Genomic DNA, 26,063 nt, shown 5'->3' with positions numbered 1-26,063 from the left:
CCAGTGACAAAAATTTTTGTTTGAATATTTTCTTACAGAAATTATAGAAATTTATTTTTTACATCATTTTGTATTTACAAACGATTCAAAATCATATTCGATTATAAAAGTTAATATATTTAAGGTTAAAATATAATTTCAATGCTTTGATATTAATTTCATTCAATTATAAAATGACTAGCTGTTGTTATTTAATGAACTTTTACCGAAGCTTTATATTTATATACGAAAACGATAGGATATTAAAAAATATATAAAACAAATTGAGATTCGCTACATGAATATTCAAAAATATTATAAAATATATTTAAATCATACAAAAAATTGTAATTTCACACAAAATAATTGTTCACACGCTCGCTATCTAAACATGAATTGTTTCCTAGTGTTTTATAACGCTCGCCTTATATAAGAGTCCGTGCAAACAGAGAACGCCTAGCATTTCTTGTTACGCGAAAAATATAATTTTATTTTAGCATCTTGAAATACTAAAATATAACAATATATAAACATTTATATAATGATGTTAATAAAGCTAAAAATATTCTTATAGCCTCGCGAAAACTATTAATAAAACATCTGGCCGATAACAACCCCAATAGGAGGTAAAATGGTAATACTGAAAAAAAAACCTACATAAAGAAATAATCATAGCCATTTGCCACATTATGTCGAGTAATACAAAACTGTTAATAAAACTTGTAACACAGAAGTGTACATTTCACTTTTTACCGTAGCTTACTAAACTGTATAATGTAAAAAACTACTTACTATCGATATAAAATAAACTATGAATATGTGAGTTAATGTACCCGTAGCACAAGAATGTACAAAAATATAATTGATCGATTAATCACAGACCATATGTAATATCAATGACATAATTATTGTTTGAAACCGACGTAAATTTGGTTTATTCAAATGGTGAAACCATTATACACTTCGCGAAGAACTTTGTAAAGTTTCTTAGCATTATTGAAAAGCTGCTATTTAATCTAAATATGTTTAAATAAATCTTATATTTGACGAGAATTCTGTGACAGAAAATATCGATAATGTCCCAATTAATTGATGATAGAAATGTTTTCATAAATTGTGCGTCTTTTTGGCGTTTAGGCATGGCTTCTAATATGTTGATCGCCTTAAAACTATTTGCTTTGATTACATATCTTGCTACAAATATATTATCGCAGGGAGGATACTATAAGCCTAAGGCTGTATTTTGTTCAGCATTTCAAGGGCATCTGTTATACACAAGCCGCGGTGACTATTTATATATCAAGTCTTTCAAATATAATATACGAATATTCGTAATCCCCGCCATAACGCGTGTACACATTTCATAATTCAGTATTGAAATTTCTTAAAAAATCAATGCTTTTTAAAATGCAGCGACGTTGAGTATGTTTTATATTAACGATATGATTAATACAAACAATCAAACGACCCAATTATATGGGAATTGTATAAGTATCTCAATGGAATGTGTCAATAGTAACAAAATTTGTCATGTTTGTTTGTTTGTGTTTCGAGATTCGTACGCACTATCACATGGTCACCACTAATAAATCGCAATAGCCTACGCCAGTGTTGACTACTTCAAGGAACTATTAAATTTTTTTTAACATTTGTTTTCTAATATATTTTTTTTCACTCCCTATATTAAACTTTATCGTAATCAGTAATTACATACTTAATTCCCCTTTGCAATATTTTAAATTCTTACCGTGGATTCTATCGCACGTATTCAATTACAAAATTTTCGAGGTTATCTTTATTTCGAATAGGAAATTATTGCTACATCTTCAGAAGACCTTTACGAAGGCCTCATATATGTCATGACCTGTATCGCTCGGTATAGTCACCAGGTGGTGGCGAGTGGTGGGTGGGTGGTGGCGGTCACCGCCAGGCGCGTCGCGTGTGCGCGGGCGCGGGCGGCGCCGGTCACCGCGCGCTCGTGCGGATCCGCCAGCGGCGCACCCGCCCCGTGCTGCGCAGACACAGACAGGTTACAGTACTTGGCGACATGTTCATACAATTAACATAGTATCAGCTAGTTTATAACAAGAAAACGTGAACTAATTCAAAATTAACTTAGGCTATAGTTATTTTAAATAAAGTTACCAAAGTCGACAAAAATACAAGCAAAAATGTTAGAACTACTCATAAATTTATTTTATACTTAAATACTTTAAATTGTTGCCGATTATTATTTTTTAAACGATCAAAATGTATCGAAGTCTTAGAGTAATATTGTAGAGCAATATCGCGCTCCACAAAAAGCTAATATAAATAGTAAGTAATGGGAGCTGGTCTATGTAAAATGGACGACAATATATCTAATAAAAGTAACTACAATAAAAGCTATATTCTAAAATAATTTACAAAGACGGAGAGTGTGATGTGATTAGTACTACATCGAAAGCTGTTTTTTCTTTGTAGAGTAAAAAAAAAATGTTAGTCACACGGAAAATAAAGAGTAAGAAAAGAGAACACGTCTAATGTTGATATCGACAGAAATCGATTTAGCTAAGCATACATTGGCCGTTAATGAGAGTGGAGAAGCGGCGACGACGCGTGCGCAGCAAGCCGGGTCGGGAGCGTGCAGAAACACAACTGACGAATACTTACCGACAGGAACAAATCAATTTGTAGTAATTCATTTTGTAGTAAATACCGATCGTAAGAGTAAAGCGTGATCGTCGGCGGTGTTTATGCAGCTGTTATGTGTCTGTGTGTGCATGTTAGTGTATGTGTGTGTGTGTGCACCTGTGTCGCTCAGGGCTCGCTGACCAGTCTCCACGCGCGCACTTCGCCGCCGCTGCAACACACTCACATTTTAATCCTACGTTTAAGAATATGTCAGTCTGAAATGCCTCATTAGAAGATCAACTATGTTATCGCAATATGATGTAATATTCATTAGTTCTTAGTGTCTTGATTATGATAAGGGTGTACTTCGATAAAAACAGTTTGTTAGCAAGTAGCAATATAGTCACTACGTTCAGATAGCATAATAGGGTCACGGGGCTTGGAATGAGTTTTAGAGGAGATCATATAAACGGCGCTGGATGAGGGAATATGCGTCGCACTGCTGTCGCCTACTCACCGATGGACAGATATAGGAATTTCAGTAATATGACTTCATTACCACGCTATTTGTATATCAGATGATTCTACTTACTTTTATCGTTAACATTATATCATCTTAAGAATCACAGAATCACTCATTATTTTAATGATTACTACGTTGAGCAGACGTCTCTGCGGACGCGTGGGTTACCTGCCGGCGGTGTAGAGCGCGTGGCTGGCGGGGCAGACGGCCAGCGCGTGGGGCACGTCGGGCAGCGCGGCGGGCGGCGCGGCGGGGCGCAGGCCGGGGCTCCACAGGCGCAGCGCCTGGTCGCGGCCGCAGCTGGCCAGCCCCACGCCCACCGCGCACAGCCCCGTCACCCAGCCCTTGTGCGCGTTCATCACGCTCTAGTAACAGATATTTTGTTCATATATTTTCTCAATTCATTTGGAGATAATCAAACCAGTTTAAATAATGTGTCAGTGTTAGCTAAGGTGACGGATGAAATTTTCCTGCGAAAATGTCATGTCGCAGAAGGCCGCGGAGCGGGAGCGTGAGGACAGTGCCTCCGCTGACCTGCTTCGCCGAAGAAGAGCGGGGAGAAGGCGTCGGCGCTATGCACACCTTCTCCTCTCGCCGTAAGTGTCGCCGGGGCAAGGGGTCTCTGTACCCAGAGCACTCTCTAGGATTTTGAGGCTCGCTGAGGCAGGCCAACCGTCGGGATGTCACGGTAGTATGCGCAAGCGATCCCGTGACGTCCACCGAAGAAACGGAGTGGTTTTTAGTGGGTATTCCGGCGCCTTCAGCGCCGGCGAGTCCCACTTACCGACCACATGTGGCGAAAATGGGTTTTGACAGCGATAGTAAAGGTGACGGTTGAAAGGCATGAGGCAATGGGGACGACGACGATAAGCTCGTACGTACATGTGAGAGCGAGTTGTCGTCCAACGACCAGCACTTGATGCTGGAGTCACGCGAGGCGCTGTACAGCAGCGCGCCGCGCAGCACCAGCGCCTGCACGCCGTCGTAGTGCGGCGGCTCCAGTGGGCGCCGGTTGCAGGCCTCCCAGCCGCCGCCGCCGTGCTGCAGCTCCAGCACGCGCACACAGTGGTCGCGCGAGCCGGTGGCCAGTCGGTCGCCGTCCGGCAGCGCCTCACGCGCCGCGCACATCACCGCCGCCGCGTGGCCCGACCACGTTTTGTACACGCACTCCAGCCTGCCATTCAGTGTACAGTCGGAAATATAGGTTATCCAGCCTTTTTATTTTAATCACTAAATTGCCATATTCCTTTCCAATTTACAAAATCTTTGGAGAATTGTACATTAATAATTACATATTAAAGTAAGAAATCTCACATGCGTAAGTCCCACAGACGCAGTTTATCTGCAGCGGCGGTGTAGAGGCGGGTGGTGGAGGCGAGCGCGATGGCGGTCACCGCCGCTTCTCCGCCGCGCACCGCTGCGTTTGGACCGGACGCGCCCGATGACCTGAAATAAGAATTATTCGAAATACAGGGATAAATTATTTTTATTTAGGATTTATTAATTGTATTATAATGTAATTAGCTTGTTAGAGTAAAATAACATTCCGCAAATGTCTCACTGGTGGGCAAAGGTTTCCTTTCCATTTGAGGAGAAGGTTTGGAGTTTATCGCATTGAGCTGCTTCACTTCCAGTTGGTGGATAAAAATATGGCAGTATTTTATCCGACACATGTGAAGGAAAATATGATTTAGAAATTTTTCTTCACCGCCGACCCAAATAACAAGCACTAATTAAGCATATGAAACCTCAAAGGACCACATATTTTGAACGTGCGATATTCGGTGCAGATCTTTATTGGATCATCTCGACTCTAATCCTAGTTAGACATTGATCCTAAATAATTCAAATTTATTTATAAACACTGCGTGTATGGCGCACGGCGACCGCGGCGACTCACCAGAGCACGGCGCTGGGCCCGCCGGTCCGGGTGTCGAAGAGCTTGACGGCGGGCCCGGCGGCGGCCAGCACGACGCGCGCGTCGCCCGCGCCGCCCGCGCACAGCGCGCCCACCGCGCCGCCGCACCACGCGCGCCACGCCTCGCGCCCGCCCGCCAGGTCCCAGCCGCGCACCGTGCGGTCTGCGGCGCGATCGACCGTTACTCACTTGTATTGCTTTAACACGTTATTAAGTTTAATCCGTAGCGGTAGATCGATAGACATCTACATATTATTCCCTACCGATATGAACTAGCGACCCGCTGCGGCTTCTTGTGACCTGATATATACAGCCAAATCGGCTTGGGAGTCATTTTTACGTTTGTAGTGGAGCACCGTCAGCAGAAAAATAAACAAACTAACAAACACACTTTTAAAACTTTTTTTTTAAATTTCTTGAATAGTAAGGCATTAACGTTTCCTCAGCAGAAATCAAGGATATAAAATACAATATTGTTAAAAGAGTACTGTGAACGTACCCACTCCGCCGCTGTAAAGCGCGTGTGGCGTGGCGGCCAGCGACAGCGCCGCGCCCACGTGCCCCTCCGCCACGTGTGTGCACTGCAGCCACGCACTGCCACCGGTACCCACGCCGCCTACACTCGTGCGCTGAGAATTGTTAATATTTTTAATTATTATGTACTCTTAGATCCTATATAAATTCTTAACTTAATGCTCCTACTTAAAATTTCATACCAGAAACCTTTATGGAGCGACCCGGGATTCGAATCCCGTGGGCCCATGATCCGCAGCCACTAGAGCGTGGAGCAGTTGTAAGGCTCACCTTGGGCGTGACCTCCTTGACGGTGCCCTGCGGCGCGTGGTCGCCGCCGGCGCCCGCCAGGCGCAGGAACACGTCGTCGTCGCGTACGCGGCGCGCCGTGCCGGGCGACGCGGGCGGGGTGCCGTCGCCGCCCGCCTCTCTGTAAGCGAGCCTATTCGTTCGAGTTTATGTTATGTAAACGATCGTGTCGATATTAATTTGTTACTATGATTGCTTTAGATACATTTATAAATATGGGCAGTCGGTCTGAGGAAAAGTTATATTGTGAGATATGAATAAAGTTTTTTAATGTGTTAGTGACGATCGCATTAGTATTCAAATGTTATACTAATTACTGTGTTAATTATTACTAAATATTACGAAGATATTGCAAATGAATCCGACGTATTTTTTTATATGTTGACGCCTTAAATACGTGGTCCTTTAGTGTTTGAAATGTTTGAATGTAATGATATAATTGATTTGTTATATTCAGCTATTTATACGAAACTAACCAAGCGTAACCACATGAGAGATAATGTCACGAACGATTGAACAAAAACATAAAGGTACTTACACACACGACTTATATACAAATATATATCACCGTTGGAAATTAATCTAACTATTGAAAAGCCTGTCAATTTATTTACAGTATATAGTTTGACACAATTATACAATAATAATGATATATTACAGACATGTAGTATACAATCGATTGCAGCTACCACAAGATGAAAATAAACTAGTTTTGGAAAAAACAATTTTACATAACATTACATGTATAATGTAAAATTAAAAAAAATATATATTAAAAATAAGATGGATATAAATAATTTAGTGTTATATTTACGTAATAAGTTCATTAAATTAAAAAACTAAAATAAATTGACTACAAATCTAAAACAAATAAATACGTCATTTACACTAAAAACACAATACAACGTCATTTTCACTAAAAACACAATACAACGTCATTTTCACGAAAAAAACAAGAGCATTAGGATACCATGCAGATCAGTAGCGTGCTTCATGCAAGGACGCAAAACAAACACAAGTATACTGGCAATATTTTATTGTGCTTAAGAATAAGGATACAAGGATCTCTATAGCCGCCTTTACCAAATAATTTTTACACTTACCAAATTGATTGCTTTAAAAATAAAATATTTTTTATGTAAGCAACCAATGATCAGGCCTGTAACTGTTTTGTCATTTACGCTTAGTATTATCCTTTGGATGATTAGTTACACATTTTTCATACAAAATACTTTATTATTACTTTACAATTATATATTAATTACAGTTTATTTATAGATCAGAATTGAAGAGCATTGACTTTGTAAACTAAATAGCTAATAGGAAGTTATTTACAAAGATTATGGCATGCAAGAGTTCATCTTACAAACATACTAACCACCCAATGTACAGACAGCCTCAAATATAAGATTCAAAAATGAGTTTTCTATTTATAAATTATACCCATACAATTTTGTGTTCAAAATTGCTCGTTTGTAAAATAAATAAAAATATAAACTATAAAAAAATATATTTTTTTGTTCGTCTATGTATACATGTTTATAAGGCTGTATGTACAAGATATGGACATTAGAGTCGCGCTATATATAGAGATAGGGTAAGCGCAAAATATTATTCTAAAAAAAAACTATATACAGTTTGAATATAAAGGAATTATTAATGGGTATATGTACTAATTTGCTACAGCATGCACACCACTGGAGTATGCGATTTATATATTCATAGAGCATATTTGAAAAATCCACCAACAGGGTTTCGCTGGTAAATAGATCGTGTAGGTGGTGGCAGAGCGGTAGGTGGTCGTCATCAGTCCTCCACTATGGAGAGGTCGGTGAGCAAGCTGCAAGCAACATTAAGTGTCACGCGCCTCCACCTCCGCAAGATACTACGAGGTCAGTGTTTGCGAGGAGTTTCATAAAATATATACTGTCACCATAGATTCTGATTTAAATTTAAATTTTTGTATAAAGAATAAGAAAATAATTTTAACCGCTCGTTATATGATAAACAGATTCCATGAAAACTTCTTACAAACAAATCTTAAAACTCTAGAGCATGTGCAATCCAAAAATATCTACACAAAACCCAACCTTCACTACACTATTAACAAGGTTAGTTACATACAATTACGTGTAAGATTTCAATTCTAAGACACACATTTCATCAAAATATTACAGAGTCCCATGAAAACAATGTAAAATATGTCAGGGGGGCTGGTCGATAAATAGTTGTCTTACCCAATTTATAAAATGTGTTCGTTTTTTAATAAAACAAACGTCATGTCAAGGATTGTTTCTCTAAATATCCTTTAAAAAAAAAACCAGACAGTCACGTAGATACTTTGCTGTAAATACAATACTCGGACTTTTATTTATGGATAAAATCGAAAACATTGAAGGGAGCATATATGTTATCTCGTCATATGCAGCATTGATAACCCAGGTAACATTGACATCTATGAAAAAAGGCCTGAGATGGCTAGAAATCTAGTTTTACGAAAAAAATGCTGGGATTTACATGGGTGTTACTTTAATGGCAAATGGAACGAATTTCAATAGGATTTGCTTCCGGATCCACTTTGCCCTCATCAGATCTAGCTCTGTTGAACTTTCATCAATTTCATAAGCTAATATTTTGTGGTCACGACTGTTAAAAGGACTGCTACAAAGTTCTCTCATCGCGTCTGTCTATTTGAATGCGATAACTTCAAAAACGTGACGAGTCGGTTGGCGTGGTTGGTAGATACTTGCCTTTCACGCCGAAGGTTGTGGGTTCGATTCCCACCCAGGACAGACATTTGTGTGCATGAACATTTGTGTGCAAGAACTGAGTCTGGGTGTAATTATCTATATAAGTACGTATTAACAAAAGTATATGCAGTATATCAGTTGTCTGGTTTCCATAGCACGAGCTTTGTACAAGCTTAATTTGGGATCAGATGGCCGTGTGTGAAAAATGTCCCAGGATATTATATTATTAACTACCCAATAGATTTTCATATGGTTTTCATCAATGGACGCAGTGATTCTTGAGGAAGATTTAAGTGTATAATTAATAATGATGGTTGAAAATTTTGGAAAAAATCATGCTGCTTAAAGCACTAGAATTATATATTACGATATTAACGTATTATGTAGACTCCTACACTACCTGTGCGATGCCGGGACGGGAAGCTAATATATAATAAGAACATGCAACCTATTGTATTAGTATGTTTTAAATTGTAATGATTACTAAAATTAACTTTAATCTTACACGGTAATTATCTGTAACAAAAATATTAAAAAAATCCCTTAATTTAAAATTATAGCACACAAAACCAAGCTAGTCTGTATCATGCAGAGGCGATGCTGCGCGGTTGGAAAAGGTCTACCCAAGCGAATCTACTAAATGCTAATTAAAAAAAAACTATGAAAATGTCTATTGGAATCTGTGTCAACACATAAAGTTATTTTTTCGCTACAATTCAAATGATTAAAAAAATATATGTCGTATTTATCAAATATGTATTCAAACATATATTATATCGACGGTTTGTATGTATTGTATATATGAGATGACAATATATGTTGACCCCAAATTTAGTGATCATACTTGAGGACATAATACAGTGTTTACATCCTACAGATTAAATATAATCTTAATTGATAGTCGACTACTATCTAATATAAACGTGATACCTGGAAGGAAATAAAAATATTCAAAATTATAAAGCTTGAGATATTCCAGTTTCTTTAAAACAAGAGTCGCGACTTTCAGACAGTAACCTAACGTCGAACTTCCAAGTATCACCGGTTCCAGAGCGGAGTGTGAGTATACGTACAAGGAGGCGGGCTTGGCGAGCGCGGGGGGGCGGCGCGCGGGGCGGGGGCTGTCGGGGGCGCGGCGCGCGGGCGGCGGGGGCGCGCCCAGCGGGGTCAGCCCGCTGCACACACACAGGGTCACTTCTCGATACGGGTTACTTTTAGCTTTGCAAAAGTAGTATGATATAGTAGTTACCGCAGGCTGCCGGGCGCGCTGGGTACGCGGCTGAGGGGCGCGGGTCGCGGGCTGGTGGGCTCCACCATGGACTGCGTCATGGGGTCGCCCGGAGTGCTCTCGTCTCGCCCGTACACGCCCAGGTCGCGCAGACGGACCGACCCGCGACGCTCGCTAATGGTACAGTGCCGACCGTTACGCATTTATTATTATTAATCAATTTGTTTAGAAAGACTTTTAATAAATTATTTTTTAATACACATACGTGTTTCTGTGGAAGGGTGAGTTGCTGTTGTCGTCTGGAGGGGATGTGGGAGCCGTGTTCGACTCGCGATGTGCTCTTATATGCGGGCGGACTTCCAACAGGGCACTGTGAAAAATAATAAAAAACAAGTGTCAATGAAGCTTGCTTGTTGTTGTTGAGTTATCATTGAAAAGAAATGAAAGCTTAGTTTTGAGGATCATAATAATTAATTTTTAGAAAAGTGGCTGGATCAGTGTGTCGGTGGTTACACAAAGGCACTCCATATAAATGAGTCGGGGCTTATTTTCAGTATCGCCACCTGTCGACGGGCGACACGGAGCGCGTGGAGGTGCCGGACGAGACGGCTGCCAGTAGCGCCGCCAGCGCCGGAGCCGTCCACGGCTGCAGGCTCTGCTCCTCGGAAGCGCGCAGTGCGCTCGCCGTTCTCTCCGACTTCTCCTCCAGCTGCGAGGACCGACATCGTGGAATATAGTGGAGATCGGATAATTACATCGGTCGAGCCAGGAACGGCAACGATCATTTTTACGAGCTAATTTTCTGCGTATCAGAAATAATTGGCACAGTGGGTACCTCCAGCAGCTGCGCGCGCGTGTCTGCGAGCGCCCGTTGCGCGTGCGCGGCGACGTGCGCGTGCCGCAGCGCGTCGTGCGCGAGGCGCTCCAGCGCGTACCGCGCCGCCTCCCCCTCCACCAGCTCTAGCACGCGGGGGAGCTCGTTCTCTTCGTTCTCTTCCTGGAGTTTAATAAGGAGTATTAAAATAGTAAATAAGCTAGTTTGCAAATAGTAATCTCGAGCGCTCGTCGCCTCACCTCGATTTGCATGATCTGCGACTGCGTGTCGGCGATGGCGTCCCGCAGGTAGGCGAGCAGGGCCCGCGCGTCGGGGTCGGCGGCGGCGGCCGAGGCGCGGTCGCGCTGCCGCAGCTGGTGCTCCAGCGCCGCTTCCAGCTCGCCGAGCGTGCAGCGCGCCGCACACGCGCGCGAAAGCCAGCACTCAAGCCGGGACCACAGCTCCCGACCCGATATCCGAGACCGGCCCCGGGAGCGATCTATCGCACGGTATAGTTTCATGTTAGTTTTGTGTACATTAACAACAAAAAATATGTGTAAATTAAAACAACATTATAGCTTATAGCTTATTAAAAAATTGAAAAAATGTTTCTTGAAACGAAAGAATATATTATTATCATAAAATTAGAGTAAACAGAGATTTTACTCACCGTGTAATCGTCCCGCAGCCCGACTGCTAAGTTTATCGCGGTGACCTTTCCTTAGTAATGAGACTTCTTCCTGTTTCCGTTTCAACACCTGGTAAAAAAATAGAATATTTTTTTTGTTTAAGAACATGAAATATTGAAATACAATATAATCACACGATATTTTTACAACTCACTTGTTCCTTCAGTCTTGTCTCCGCTTCTAGGCTTCTGATCAAATTAGCATTTTTACGAGATTCTTTTCGTAGCTGAGCGACCTGAATTTGAAGAAAGATTTAAGTATTTTTGTGTCAAACGGAGCCATCAAATATCAAATTTCGCACTTCAACCATGCGTATGGTGGCGGGGAACTATCCCACCAAAAAGAGTGTAAAAGTTTGCTTAATATTTTTTTATCTTGTAATTTACACACAAGAGATAAAAGGGTAAGGTAAATATGAATAGTATTTTATATGTAATCAGTATGCTCGTACCTCTTTGGCTCGCGCGGCTTCTGCTTGCGCATGTCGTTTTGATTCAGCACGCATGCGCTGTACTAATTTAACCTGAAAGTGTCAAAAACCAATTTGTCAATGTCACTTTAAAGAAATGAAAGTGGAGTGGCAAGTCCCGGCGGCCGAGCTCCGACCTTGTCCCGCTTGAGGCCGGCGAGCTCGTTGCGCAGCGCGTGTATCTGGTGCGCGGTGTGCTGCTGCGAGCGCTGCAGGCGCGCGTGCTCGCGCTGCGCAGCCTGCAGGCGCCGCAGCTCGCGCGACATGCTGCTCACGCGCCGCTCGTACTCCTCCTTCACGCGCTTCAGCTTGTCCGTCGGCGGCGACGACTGCGACGCTGCACGGACCATAGGCAGTAGGCAGATGAGTGAAATGGGAAAACTGTGTTTCAACGAAACTACTAGATAAATAGGGCATGTCATAATAATACAATAGTTATTTTAATGCAGATAATTACATACATTCCAAATGACCTTTAGTGATAGAGGAGTATTTTATGCATTTCGATTCATATTATAATCATCGATGGATTTTTAAAATGTATTTTTAGTGCGGATTTTCACTTGCGTGATTCCCGTGCGCGTACTCACCGAGCGAGGCCAGCACCTTGTCGCGCTCGTCGCCCGTGGCGCGTATCTGCGCGTGCAGCTGGTCGAGGCGCTGCTCGTAGTGCGTGCGCAGCGCTGCGAGTCTGCGCTGCGAGGCTTCCAGCTGCTCCACGAGCCTCGCCTTCGTGTCGATGTCTTCGCTCAGCGCCGCCAGCTGCTCCGACAATATACGTTGACCTGCATGTTGAAAGATTGTATGATGTAATTTGGTCATAGCTTAATAGTATTACCATTGACTACAAACTATTTTGTGAACACATACCGTTCGCCTCATCATCATCCGAGTCGCTAGCTTCCTGGTCCTGATCACCATCATTGTCCGAGGGGTCCGAGTCTCCGGCGCTCTCCCCCTCCGCTCGCTCTCGTTCACCAATTGGTTGAGCTCCAGAACTGTCAGTCAACTTTCGCTGGAATTCTAGCTCACCCATACTTCTCGCTAACAGTTCTTTCTCCTGTATTATATATAATTAAGATATTGATAAGTTTCAAGCTATTGACATTAACACATGTATGTATTTTTTTCATGGTTTTTATATTCTTTGCTATATCTCGCCACTAAACTATTGGTTATTCGCAGGACAACCCCTGCAGGGTCTTGCAAGTACAATATAAATAATTAACAAAGCTTGTCGTTTTCCATTGCTAGTATAAAAGTTGCTAGTATAGTAAAACATTAATACTATCGTCCAATTTATGAATCAAAGACCGGTTATCTAATTTGACTTTAGTAAGCAATTAAGAAACTGGAGGTAAGTATCGCGGACCATTGTGCCTGTAATTATACACAAAATATTTTTGTTTTGTAATCCACTTCTTAATTATATCCGGATTTCGAGGAATTGGTATGTACTACAATAAAATTAATATTTATTTATACTAGATGCGCGTTTCATAACTTTTTTCAAGACAAAGTTTTCAGGTCCTTTAATAACTTTCTAATAATCAAGAAAATGAACTAGCAGTATTTTTATGGCCCGTTTCGTATAGCTCTAATTGAGTCCAATTATAGATTGTATACATTGTTGCTTACTCATTGCATTATTAAAATATTATATATTCAGATTGAGTTCCGTCTTCCAAAATTTTGGGTCACTGTGATAATAGACTGTTTCTATAGAATACAGTTAAAGTAACTGTAAATGTGTAGTTATTTTGAAATATTTATCAAATGAAAATATGTTTTTGTTGTACTTAGTTTAAATTGTGAATATTTTTTACATTGCCTCGTTGGTCTAGTGGCTTGATGTAATGCCGCAGACCCGGAGGTCCTGGGTTCGATTTGGGAATTGAACCCAGGACCTCCGGGTCGGGCCAATAAAGTGTTATTGGGTTTTTCTGTCAGAAAATTCTCAGTAGTAGCCCGGAGTCTGGAAGTTGGAAGTGTGTACACTCCCGTGCCTCGGAAAGCACGTAAAGCCGTTGGTCTTGAGCCTGAACTCTTTCCGCTCGTGTCGGATTGCCGTCCTATCGGATTATGAGAGTGAGGGAAGAGAGAGTGCACCTGTGTTTGCGCACACACTTGTGCACTATAATATCTCCTGCGTACTTGGCTCTACTCTGTCTCGAGATTGGCCGCCGTGACCGAAATCTGTTCTGGAGGACATTATTTTTTTACATAAAATATTTTTTCTTAATATTATACAATTTTACATGGAACGGACAAGACATTGTATTATTTATAACATTAGGCATTCATTTTATTTGACTGCCTCGTTGGTTTAGCTTACATGTAGCCAATATAAGGCCGCAGACCGCCGCAAATTTATTTTTACGTATATTTCGTTTAATCGTATAATTTATATGCATATGACCTTATCCAGGTGTCAGAGCATTATGGCAAAAAATAGTGATCAAGTTTTAAACATAAAGGCAGACTTACTTTCGCATTTATAATATCATTCTAATAGTTACCTTATAGAGTTCACGTTTAGCATCATCCAGTATAGTAGAAGCATCGAACAACGATGAGTCGTGTCTTGTTCTCGTTTCACGCTTTCTGCTGGCCTCGTATAAAGCATTCGATTCCATTAATTGTGCTCGCAAGTCTTCGATTTCAGACACATAGCCCTGGTAATCATTTTTTAATAATTATCCATACTTAAATCAATTTTCAATTTAGGTCTCTTTAATTGTCCAATTAACTAATTAAGTTAGCTCGTAACGAGGTCGAATGTCGAGTCTTTTATTTGAAATTTTGGGCTCAAATCTAGCACATGGACTTTAAATTATTTTATTTACAACACATATGCAAATTAGCGTATTTAAACTATCTTGATTAATAATGCCAAAACATTATGACATCACTTACATAACAATAACGAATATAATCTTAATATGTATATCTAATATATTTATTAATATGTAATTATATGAAAATAAAAATATTTGCGGCAGAAAAAAATAGTTGTTTATTTGTTTGATGGTATGTATTGAAGGACTTTCTCGGTAAACTGTTTCTCTCATTAAATAAGAGCAATACTATTGTATAAAGTTTTGGTAATTGTCATAATTTGCCTTTTCTTAAAAATTTGGGGTTAAAACTAAAATGGCCCTTACAATACAACATGAGATATTTCTAGAATAATTGAGTATACCTGTACTAAAGCTGTTAAAGAACAATCCGTAGAGTCAGGACTGCCGTCTTTCGGAGCCCATGTACCTAAAGCTTTTTCAGCCACCAGCTCGCTGTTTCTCGCGGACAGCTGTTCTATTGTACCTTGCATGGCCTTTACCCTCCGCCTAAGGGACTCTACTTCAGCGTTCAGTATGGCATTTTCTTGGACTACGTCGCTCCAACCTTCTTGACCGTTTTCAGATACAACTCTTTTACCCTACAAGCATTTTAGGAAACTTTTATGGATATAATTTATGGTTTGTGTTTCAGCTTATTTTATGTTTAGATAAGAATTGGAGGAAAAGTTTTTTTTTACAGAAAGTAAAAAACATACTTGTTTATATTCGGCCAATTCAAGCTGCAATCGCGCAACCTCATGTCGGAGTTGGCTAATAGTTCGTGATGTCAGATCTTGGTTCACAACGCAGCGGTTCTTTATATTGCGGGCACGATTGGCGTACTTTAGTGTATTCAAAGTTTCCATGAAATCTCTATCGCTTGGAGACACGCACGCTATCATCACGGTATTGCTGTTACCTAAAAAACAAAACACGTATAATATTGCGAAACGTTTTTCTTAAAAATTAACTATTATGGGTTGTCTGGAGTCACTACTTGAGTGATAAGACCCCCCTTGCATGCATCATTTTACAATCCGTAAAACATCATCAACATATACCGGTTCACTCGCAAGTTCCTTACGACTTCATACATCTCATCTGCTTATACGATCACCTAGCCCCTACTCACGCTTGGCTATGGCCCGTATGTTTAGGTTTTTATTACCTCATAGGAGAGAAAATGTAAAATAAGAATATAATAATTATATTAAAATAAGTTAATATTTTACCTCCTAGTGAATCCTGTAAAAGTCTTGTTAATTTTGAATCTCGATAAGGCACATGTAAAACTCTTCGCGACTTATCACCTAACGCTGATATCACATTGCCCAGTGCGAGCAAACCGCAGTTTATTGATATTCCTTCCCGAGCCCTTTCACCGGTAGCACCTAAAATGTTCACAAATGGGTTTTTTTTTATTTATTTCATTTCATGTTTACGTGCAACTTATTGTGGGAGTAGGAGGACCTACCTGTCCGCTTTAAACGTTCAGAGCCAGCTAAATCAACGAAGTGGAACTTGGCAGTCAAAGTCTCATATTGTTCGGGAGTTTCGCCATCTGTTTCTCGATCTGCTCCATCTTGGTCAGCAGCGAGTCGTCTCTGTCTGAGTAAAAGCGTGAATACTGCGTGCGATCTCGACGACGATGAGTTCATGTTAGTGGCTGCGGTGGTACGAGCAAGAGCTCCGGCTCTTAGTGCCCCAAGGGCTTCCTTAACACCTCTGACTGCACGCATTGACGCTCCTACTATCCGTACACCGCCGCAACCATCCTCGGTTATCCTAAGAGTACCCTAAAATGATTCATATGTTTTTTAGTATATGTTAAAACAAAATTGGGTTATTTGGCTTGTTGTGGTATATAAATAGGTTATTATACGTTTTGTGAAAATTCTTTTGTTTGCGAGTTTTGCGTGTTTTGATGCCTGTTAAGCCTTGGCCTTCAATTCTTAATATTTTTCTCGGCTTTTGTGACGCTACGTGAATATTATTACAATCATTCATATACCAAATTAGCTATAATCTTTATGAATACTGGCTGTGTTAGCGAAATAGACGAAAAATAATAATTTATATGCAAATTGAACTTGTTATTTAATAATAATATTACAATACAAATTAAAATATACTACTTAACAAAATACCTCGTGAACTTGTATTTAAAAACACGTTTACGTTTTAAATATAAACTAAACTTCTGAATCATAGCAAAATTTGATAATCTAAGGGTCACTAACCTTAGCAAAGGGATCCTTGGCTGGGTCAAGCAAATCCACTATATCTTCATTATACAATTCAATAAACTGAGCTTGAACCGAGAATTCGGGTGGTAACTGTCCTTGAGAGCGCGCAATCTCTGCCCTCTCGTCAGCGCCAGCGAAGAGGTCCCGGATGGCTCGGGGTATAATGCCCCTTTTTTCTTCATCCACAACCTCGCCTTCCCATCCACTACCCATCGTGTAGGTCTTTCCAGACCCAGTCTGAAACAAAATTAATAAAGTTTAGATTTAACATTTTTTTATAACAAAACCAAAATTATATGAATAAAAAAGTTATTTTAATAACTGCCCAGAAGTATTGCAATATTAATTTATTTTATTACTTGGTACAATGTTGTTAAGCAATTATTTTTATTAGTTAATAATATGTTTTCGAAAGCGTTTCGCGTATACTCGTAGTATACGTTATCTAAAACCTGTCGGCTGTTTATGTATCTCTTACTATAAAATGATTAACCGACACTATTATCTATGATGATGATTTCATCTTATTGAGACGTATCTAATTTAAAAATAGAGTAAGAATAGATTATAGATTACAGTAAGCTTGTAGATCCGTGAGGTAAGGCTCTATTAAGCTATTAGAAGCATAACCTCGTTGCGAGCGGTCCCGCAAGTCGTACGAGCAATTTTAACGGCACTCCGCCTGCCGCCCGGCGTCTCCCCGTCTGTGACGTCGAGGGCGTGACCACAATACGCGAGTACGTTGTATAGACGAGCCATCAATTAGGATTCGTACGCATTATTGCGTTTGCATACAAAACAAAACGTGTCGACAATAACATGCAGACAACTCACATATTTCTCACTGCGAAATATATTTGACCGGTAGTGATATATTGGTTACATGTTTATTTGACAAATCCAAATCCAAAGTTATTTCTGTACGATGAAAAACATACATCTTTACGATAATTAAGTGTGCTTCTCAATAATGTATTTTTATAACATAACTAGTATGATGAAGTTTACGATTAGGTTTTTTTGTATTTCCTTTATTATATTCATAATCTAAAAAATTCCAGACAACTTCCTCGCTTTAGGAGATAAGATCATCAATCAACCATGAGAAAAAGTGACCAGTCTGTTGTAAAATCAGTCATTAGCAAATAGTTTGTCTACACAATAACATTTCTGTAATAGAGAATAGAAAGGTTTTTCTTTTCATGATGGATCTAAGTCCGATCAGATAAAGTAAAACAATCGTGAAAGTAAGACATTTAGAAAGATAAATATTCCTCAGAGTTTAAAAAGCAATTTTGAAAAGAATGCTTTTATTCTCACGACTTATGTAATAACCACGAGTAAGCGTGAGTACATCGGATTTAGGGAACATTACATACCGATTAACGAGTTCCTTTGAAGAATACGGTCGTTCATATAACAAAATATATGATTTTTTTATTTGAAATAGAAAGACAAACTGACTAGTTAGTATAACTACGGCCATAAACACGGGCGCTGTAAACATTTTAACCATCCCTTACATAGTTAATACGCCACCGACCTTGGGAACTAAGATGTTATTACCCTTGTGCGTGTTACACTGGCTCACGACTTTCAATCCGGATCACCACAACACTAAGTATTGCTGTTTGGTGATAAAATATGTGATGAGTGGATGGTACTTGCTGCTTATTCAGATGGTTTTGAACAAAGCCCTACAAACAAGTCCTGGTCAAGTCTCCCATGGAATTATAAAGATGTGTGATATATCACGTGATCAATTGGCAATTGATTGAATGAAAATGAATTGACGAATTGAAACTTATAGTTTCACTTTGTTTCTAATTGGTTTGTGTGTTTCCATACAATACTGTTTACGATAATGTGGTCAATTATGGATAGGACATCGGATTATTTCGTGTATGCGTTTTTAAAAGACGTGCGGACGGCATAACTATCCTGGGACATTATTCACACACGGCCATCTGATCCCAAACTAAGCAGAGCTTGTACTATGGAAACCAGACAACTGATATACTACACATACTACTTTTCTTTTGTAAATACACACCTATTTATATAAATAATTACACCCAGACTCAGGACAAAAAGACATGTTCATGCACACAAATGTCTGTCCTGGGTTGGAATCGGTAGTTGGGTTACGCATGTGTATTTCACAAAATTTGAATAAAACGAAGATTATACTTATAAAAATATGCCACGTCGTCGGTACGCTTACTTTAGTAAGCTATAATTTTGTTTATCGACGAACATTTACTAAACTATACCAAAGCCATTAATCATTTTCGTAAGCTGACCTCAGCATAAACTCGTGTCATGTTGGTCCTATTTTATTAATCACAATCAATAATAATTCATCTTTAACAAAATATTATTTTATGTGTTTTTATTCTACCACAGCTAATAACAAGTAAACCTTATAATAATAAAAATAACTAAAAGACTTTGTCGTTCTTAGAATTTTACAAGTAGGTATCAGGTAGGTAGCTATTTATGATCAATTATTTATGATAGAGCTGTTATGATAGAGCAGTTATGATAGAGCTGTTTAGAAGTATTTGAGCGAAACATTTCCGGTGTTCAACTTTGAACTAAATTATATTTAGAAAATTTTCTTTAACATCACCTGCTGTATGTGTGAGACAAATTTCGCAACGAAATTTTAAAGGAGTTCTACCTAAGCGATTGAATTTTTACACAACACACTTTTAGTGCTGTTGACAATACAATCCAGTGTACAGCACCGTATTTGTTGTTGTAAAGTTGGATTTTAAACGAGTATCTTTAAAATGATCGTTTATTTACGTTTTCTTAACTCGAAACAAGCTGGCTTTGAATTTTATTAGGAAGAAAGTAGGCCTGAAAAAAGCACATTACACCCAGCTACATCAATGGTGGTGGGTGTATGTACATTTGTGTTCGAATTTCTTCTGACACATACAGATTATTAAACGATTTTAACGCACGATGTTCGACTAAGAGCCACGTGTTGAATCCATTTATCGAAACTTAAGTAAAACTCCTCAATAGAAGGAAATCTTGGACCATCGGCGGAATATTAACAATTGACATTAATAAAATCCAATAATAAACCAGAGTATAAAACCAAGGTCTTCTAATAAAAACATATTTCCAATGTTTTTGTTGAGTGTCGAAGGTCATTAAAAATGCAAATATATTGTTTGGCCACTTCGGTCACTGTTATCATAGCTTATCACTTTATCTAAAGAGTGAGGATTATCATGACGGCGGCGATAACATACAGTAACACTATTGTATTGAATAACTTTAACGATTCATGCAATAATATAATTAATATAGTTTGACATAACGTTCAATATTGCTTGAACTATGTTTTGTTGTACAATTTTCATCGTTACGTACTCAGGCGCCTCTGTATGAACATGTCAGGTACAAAATTATCATTTTATATTTAGAAGGAATACTACTAGTCCATTATGACTCAAACTAAGGTAACAATCGGATTTACGTCATATAGCATTGTTATGATTTAGCAATTTATCTTATAATAAAATATCCTAATATCTTATTGTTATATTTTAACTTCATACATTCAGTTCGATGTTGGTATATCGTTTTAAGGTTAATAGTTCGACACCGTTTTGACTGATTATACCTTATTACTAATCAACGATAATATAAGATATATTTTTTTTGTTATAGGTTGGCGGACCACCTGATGTTAAGCACCGCCACACACACACACACACATGTATGATACACATTGGCGGTGTAAGAAATAATAACCAATCATTACATCGCCAATGCGCAACCAACCTTGTGAACGAATATGTTATGACCTTTGTGCCTGTAGTTACACTGGCTCACTCACCTATTAAGGTATTGCTGTTTAGATATTCTATATCTGATGAGGGGATGGTACCTACCCAGACGGTCAAGGAACAATAGGGACAAAGCCCTACCAACAAGCTAATTAATACCAACAAATAACAAAATAAATCATTTAAGTTTCTTTATATTGTTCACTTGTTTAATATATAAATTAGTAATATAAAGCTTTGAAGTTTTATTGAAAGCATTAAACCGATTCCATTAAAGTGTCAATAATGGCGTATAAACTCGTCGAAATCAAATTAACAGCTACATCCGTTGCGTCGGACATAAAAGGAAATATTTAATTGGCCCCGTGCCAGTAAGAGGACACACGTGAACATAAAGCCACCCACAGACATGACTTAATACCAATAGTTAATTACTACTACCACAATGAAACGGTAAGACGATCGCGTCGCAAGGACACCGTAAAACTAAGCTATACCATATTCCAATCGAGGAAGGAGTAAAATAAACAAAGGCCGACCCACGCTCATACAGAGATTTTCCATGCAATTTGTTAATAGAGCAGAATCTCTTTCTCTATGTTTATTTACAAATAAACAACAACTGTGGTTTGGAATAGATTATACATATTAAAATATTACATCAAAGTACGGTCAATGTCTTTATTTATCTTTTTTTTTTCGCTGGAAAAACGCGTTTACGCGTAAATAACGCGAATAAAAGGGTATGTGGGACTCGCCGGCGCCGAGTATGCGCCGGAATACCCACTAAAAAACCAGCGGTACCCACACCGCCTTTTCGAGGGGCGTCACGGGATCGCTTGCGCATACTACCGTGACGCCCCGACGGTTGGCCCGCCTCTGCAGGCCTCCAAATCCAAGGGGGTTCTCAGGGTACAAAGACCCCCTAACCCCGGCAACACTTAGGGCGGGAGGAGAACGTGCGCATAGCGCTGACGCCTTCTCCCCGGTCTTCTTCGGCGAAGCGAGTCAGCGGAGGCCCTCTCCTCACGCTCCCGCTCTGCTGCCTCCTTCTGCGACATGACATTTTCGCAGAAGGAGACCGTCTCCAACCAGCACCTTTCGCTACCAAGCATGGCGTTTATCACACTCGGCAGCGAGAGGTCTTCACCGACTAAGGCCGCCAGGGACAGGCGCTGAGGTCCCCAAGCGGCACACTCCATCAGAGTGTGGCACGCTGTGTCCGAAGGCGCACCACGCTCATGGCAGGAGGGTGTCACCTCCCGCCTCGCTATCCGGTGCAGGTACTTACCGAAACAACCGTGTCCGGTAAGTACCTGCGTCAGCCTGAATGTGAGTGTGCCGTGACTCCGTTCCACCCAGCGACTCAAGTGGGGGCGGACCGCCTCCACTGTCACTAGGCCTGCTGAGGGGGACCTCAGGTCCTCCTCCCACCTACGAATCAAGGCTCGCTGGGCTAGGGCCCTGACTCGCTCAACCTCTGCCGATCCTGGACGGACGCCGCTTGACCTCGTTTCCACCCGGAACCGGTGCACTTCCGCAAGCACCTCTGCCTGGTTCCCAGGCGGATCGCTCGCGAGAAGTGTCGCTGCCGTCCATGACACCGTACGGTACCCACGTATCGCTCTCACCGCTATGACTCTTTGCGGCCTCCGTAGAAAAGCTCTGTTACGAGCGGTGAGAGCATCCACCCAAATGGATGCACCGTACAACACCATGGAGCGTACCACGCCAGCGTATAAGCGCCGACATGGTGTTTCCGGCCCTCCTACATTGGGTAGGAGGCGGCCCAGGGCAGCAGCAGCGCTTATGAGCTTCGGGCCGAGGTGGACAAAATGCTGCCTGAAGCTCCATCTTCCGTCCAGGATCAGGCCCAGATACCTCATCTGGGCTTTCACCTTAATCACCGTCCCCTGGACGATGATAGACGCCCCTCGAGGGGGACCGTGGAATAGGAGGGCCTCTGTTTTTGTGACAGAGACCCTCAAGCCCAGCATCCCAATCCGGTCCATCGTGAGCGATACTCCGAACTCGGCCAGGCGGGCCGCCTCCTGAAAGGTCTGCCCTGTCGCCGTGATGAGGGTGTCATCCGCGTAGCACAACACCCTCATTCCGGGAAGGATGGGGGCCCTAAGGAGCCAATCGAATCCGACGTCCCACAGGATTGGGCCGAGTACCGACCCCTGTGGAACGCCGCAGCCTACCCAACGCCGGACAAGTCGCCTATCGCCCCCCTCCCAGAGGACCACTCGGTCCCGGAGGTATGCCCCCAACAGCCTTCTGAGGTAGGAAGGCACCCTGTGGTATCGGAGTGACTCCCTTATAGTCTCGAAGGGAAGACTATTAAAGGCGTTCGCTACGTCCAGCGATACCGCCAGGACTACGTCTCCTCGGGCCACCGCCTCGGTGGTCCAGGTCTTTAGGGCGTCCAGGGCGTCAATGGTTGATTGACCCTCCCTGAACCCGTACTGAGCCTCTGAAAGACCCGGCCCCACCTCGTTGAGGTGCTGAATAAGACGGGCAGCGAGGATCTTCTCGAAGAGCTTGCCCGTCTCATTCAGCAGCACAATTGGCCTATATGCCGAAGGAGAATCGAGTGGACGCCCCTCCTTCGGCAACAGAACCAACTTTCCCTCCTTCCACAGCTTCGGAAACTGCCCACTGGAAAGACATTCATCAAACAGTTCCCGAAGCCTCCCACCTAGATGTTCCAGGGCGTCACGCAGAACACGCCCTGGAACCCCGTCCGGACCCGGCGCTGTGGTTCTGGCCCTCAATCGATCGAGGGCCATCTCCATCTCTCGCTCCGTAACGTGTGGAGGAGCCGCACTGTCATCTGTTACAGAGCGAGGGGTCATACTTGTTGGACGGTCAATGTCTTCTGCATCACTACATAAAACAAAATCTCTTCGCCGCGTCTGTTTGTCTGTCTGTAGGCGATAACCTTAACAACTACCGGATTCTATTACGGTTTTCAACAGTGGAAGAAGTGATTTATGTGGAAGGATTAGGTGTGTAATTATCTTTAAGGTTTAATGTAAATTGGATACAATCATGCTGACTGGGAGCTTCACTGCTGTGAAGCACAGACCCTTTTTCTACTCGTGCGAAGCAGGGGCAGTTAGCTAGCTAGTTGAAAATAAAATTATAAATCTATTGAGATAAATGTAGGTGTTTATCTTGCGTTAAATTAACGTTACTTAAGCTAATATTTGGAAAGAGATAATCGGCGTTTAAACACGAAATACGAACGAACTGTAAGTACATATCCAATTTTAAATAAGTGAATAAGTTACCTAACGCGCGCTTTTCAAAAAGCTTAATTGTGACATTCTGATTATTTTATGTACTTATAATATAAATTTTAATCACACTAAAGAGTTTCTAATAACGACTTTTGCGTTCTGGTATTTTTCGTTACTAAACGTAAAAAAATGTTTAAATAGTTACTTGTTTAATTAATGATTAAGAATTTAAATCTAATTAAGTATAATTAATTGACTTGACATTTCATTAAGTATTTTGATTATAAAGTAAAATTACGTAAACAAATTATTACTTAAAGTGAATTTTGATTTTGGAAACAATATTATTTACTTGAAATACAGGACTTCCAATTCGTTTTAAAATGAATAAGAGGTATAAATTAAATTGACTCTTATTCTATCAAGAAAAAAGACGAAGAGATCGAATTCTAAACAATGTGTTGCGAATACACGACCAGTCCTGGTTTTTTATTTAAATTTCCTTTATCCAGAAAAAAAATAAAGAAATCAACTGAAATGAATCACATTATAAACTCTGTGCCACTTGTCCGGATTTAAAAAAGGCTTTAAAGATTTGTCTCAACTTTTTAAGTTTATATACGTAGGTGTCTTTTCTGAAAAAACTATAATTTTTCACAGAACTTCCAAAAAGACCATTCGGGCGCCCAGGTACTATATGTATATTATTTGAAGAAGGCAGACGAGCAAATGCGACACGTGTCGGTAAGTTGCCACCTTCGTTGGTAGACAAGCAAGAAGTACATAACACTTTACAAAGTCAATGCGACGCCATATGACGTTTATAGTCCTCGTGACTCTAATTACTAAGACACCCTCCGTACTTGTGTTTCCGGTATAAGCACAATACAATGTATTGGTGTGTCGCGGTAGAACTATTGAAAATACGATATTAGGAAAGATATTATAGTTTGTTTTTTTTTATAAAATATTTACGATGATGTGTATGTCTTCTTCTTTCGAATGTCAAATCAATGATTGTAGAAAGAGATAAAAATCAGTGTTTAACGAAACACCCGCCAAATAACGTTTATGAGTAAGGCCATAATTTTTTATAACTGTTGACTAAACTATATATAGTTCCCCTCAATATATTTATCTATAAGTGGACATTACCAACTACAACAATGGTTCGACCCAGACCCCTCTCTACGCTATTGTCGGTGCAATTCCATGTACAAATAAAAGTTGGAATGATTCAATAAACAATAACCATGTAAATAGAGAGGGTTTTAAAACTCGACAAATATTTTGCGTAAATTACAAAAAAAAATTTTTTTTTTCGTGTTGTTCGTCACGTACTTATTTACAGACAAAACGTCTTCATGTTTTGGTGTGTTTTATTTACTATTTTTATTCTCTATTTGGTTACTTTTAATATAACATAATAACTATCTGACGCCATTACTTTTCACGAATTTAAGCACAATACAATAATCTGAAACTAATATTAATAGAAATATAAGGCATGAATAATAACAATCGAAGAAATCGTAATCCAACTTGAGTACAATGTATACACAGAATGACAAGATATCGACTCAAAACTTAATCACTTTTTTTATTATTTATATAAAACCTTATTATTATTAATATAATTAATCTCGCACGTAACACAACCCTAACAAATACGCTGATGCTAATAAACAAATATTAAAAACTCAAATATTACATCGCTACCGGCCTTGGGACGTGGTATTGCAGTATTGACTTAGGATATTGGTACTATTCATTATACTTGTTGTTCGTTTAATTATACTACAATTCGGTAGACGATTAAATGATCAAAGCTCATTTTACACACATATTCTTTATGGCGAAGTGAAGAAAATCAATTCGATTGCGTTTTTTCAGACTATTTATTAGGAACCCAATGTTTTATACTAAGAAATACATTTTCTTAATGTAGTGGTACAAAGTATTTATCATTTGAAGGCTAACTTAACATGCAAATAAAAGTTTTTTATATTATATTTTGTTTTGCTCACTTTAGTATACACTAATTGACGAAAAATAAAAAATAAAAACTTTAACTTATTTTTTTTATACTATACGTAGACATAGGAGCATATGGGCCAC

The 26,063-nt window shown here is 40.1% G+C and overlaps 1 protein-coding gene across 1 annotated transcript in view; it reads right to left on the bottom strand.

Annotated features, from left to right (window-relative positions):
- Window positions 1-19: 19 nt before the first annotated feature.
- Window positions 20-26,063, bottom strand: part of LOC126769867 (kinesin-like protein KIF21A) — a 63,256-nt gene continuing 37,212 nt past the window's right edge. Inside the window, exons 4-28 of the mRNA XM_050488807.1 lie at window positions 16,886-17,128; window positions 16,120-16,441; window positions 15,878-16,036; window positions 15,362-15,564; window positions 15,008-15,244; window positions 14,325-14,480; window positions 12,676-12,865; window positions 12,396-12,590; window positions 11,943-12,142; window positions 11,788-11,859; window positions 11,491-11,571; window positions 11,318-11,405; window positions 10,908-11,146; window positions 10,669-10,830; window positions 10,397-10,542; window positions 10,099-10,203; window positions 9,855-10,007; window positions 9,679-9,780; window positions 5,838-5,976; window positions 5,533-5,662; window positions 5,016-5,196; window positions 4,430-4,561; window positions 3,998-4,289; window positions 3,284-3,480; window positions 20-1,990 (exon numbers count right to left, since the gene is read on the bottom strand). Of these exons, the coding sequence (XP_050344764.1) occupies window positions 1,945-1,990; window positions 3,284-3,480; window positions 3,998-4,289; window positions 4,430-4,561; window positions 5,016-5,196; window positions 5,533-5,662; window positions 5,838-5,976; window positions 9,679-9,780; window positions 9,855-10,007; window positions 10,099-10,203; window positions 10,397-10,542; window positions 10,669-10,830; window positions 10,908-11,146; window positions 11,318-11,405; window positions 11,491-11,571; window positions 11,788-11,859; window positions 11,943-12,142; window positions 12,396-12,590; window positions 12,676-12,865; window positions 14,325-14,480; window positions 15,008-15,244; window positions 15,362-15,564; window positions 15,878-16,036; window positions 16,120-16,441; window positions 16,886-17,128 (4,170 nt within the window). The 3' untranslated portion in view covers window positions 20-1,944. The remainder of the gene's footprint in view (window positions 1,991-3,283; window positions 3,481-3,997; window positions 4,290-4,429; window positions 4,562-5,015; window positions 5,197-5,532; window positions 5,663-5,837; window positions 5,977-9,678; window positions 9,781-9,854; window positions 10,008-10,098; window positions 10,204-10,396; window positions 10,543-10,668; window positions 10,831-10,907; window positions 11,147-11,317; window positions 11,406-11,490; window positions 11,572-11,787; window positions 11,860-11,942; window positions 12,143-12,395; window positions 12,591-12,675; window positions 12,866-14,324; window positions 14,481-15,007; window positions 15,245-15,361; window positions 15,565-15,877; window positions 16,037-16,119; window positions 16,442-16,885; window positions 17,129-26,063) is intronic.

The sequence above is a fragment of the Nymphalis io genome, chromosome 1, assembly GCF_905147045.1.
Source record: "Nymphalis io chromosome 1, ilAglIoxx1.1, whole genome shotgun sequence".
NCBI lineage: Eukaryota > Metazoa > Arthropoda > Insecta > Lepidoptera > Nymphalidae > Nymphalis > Nymphalis io.
The sequence above is the reverse complement of the archived record's forward strand: the minus strand, read 5'-3'. Positions and strand labels throughout refer to the sequence as shown.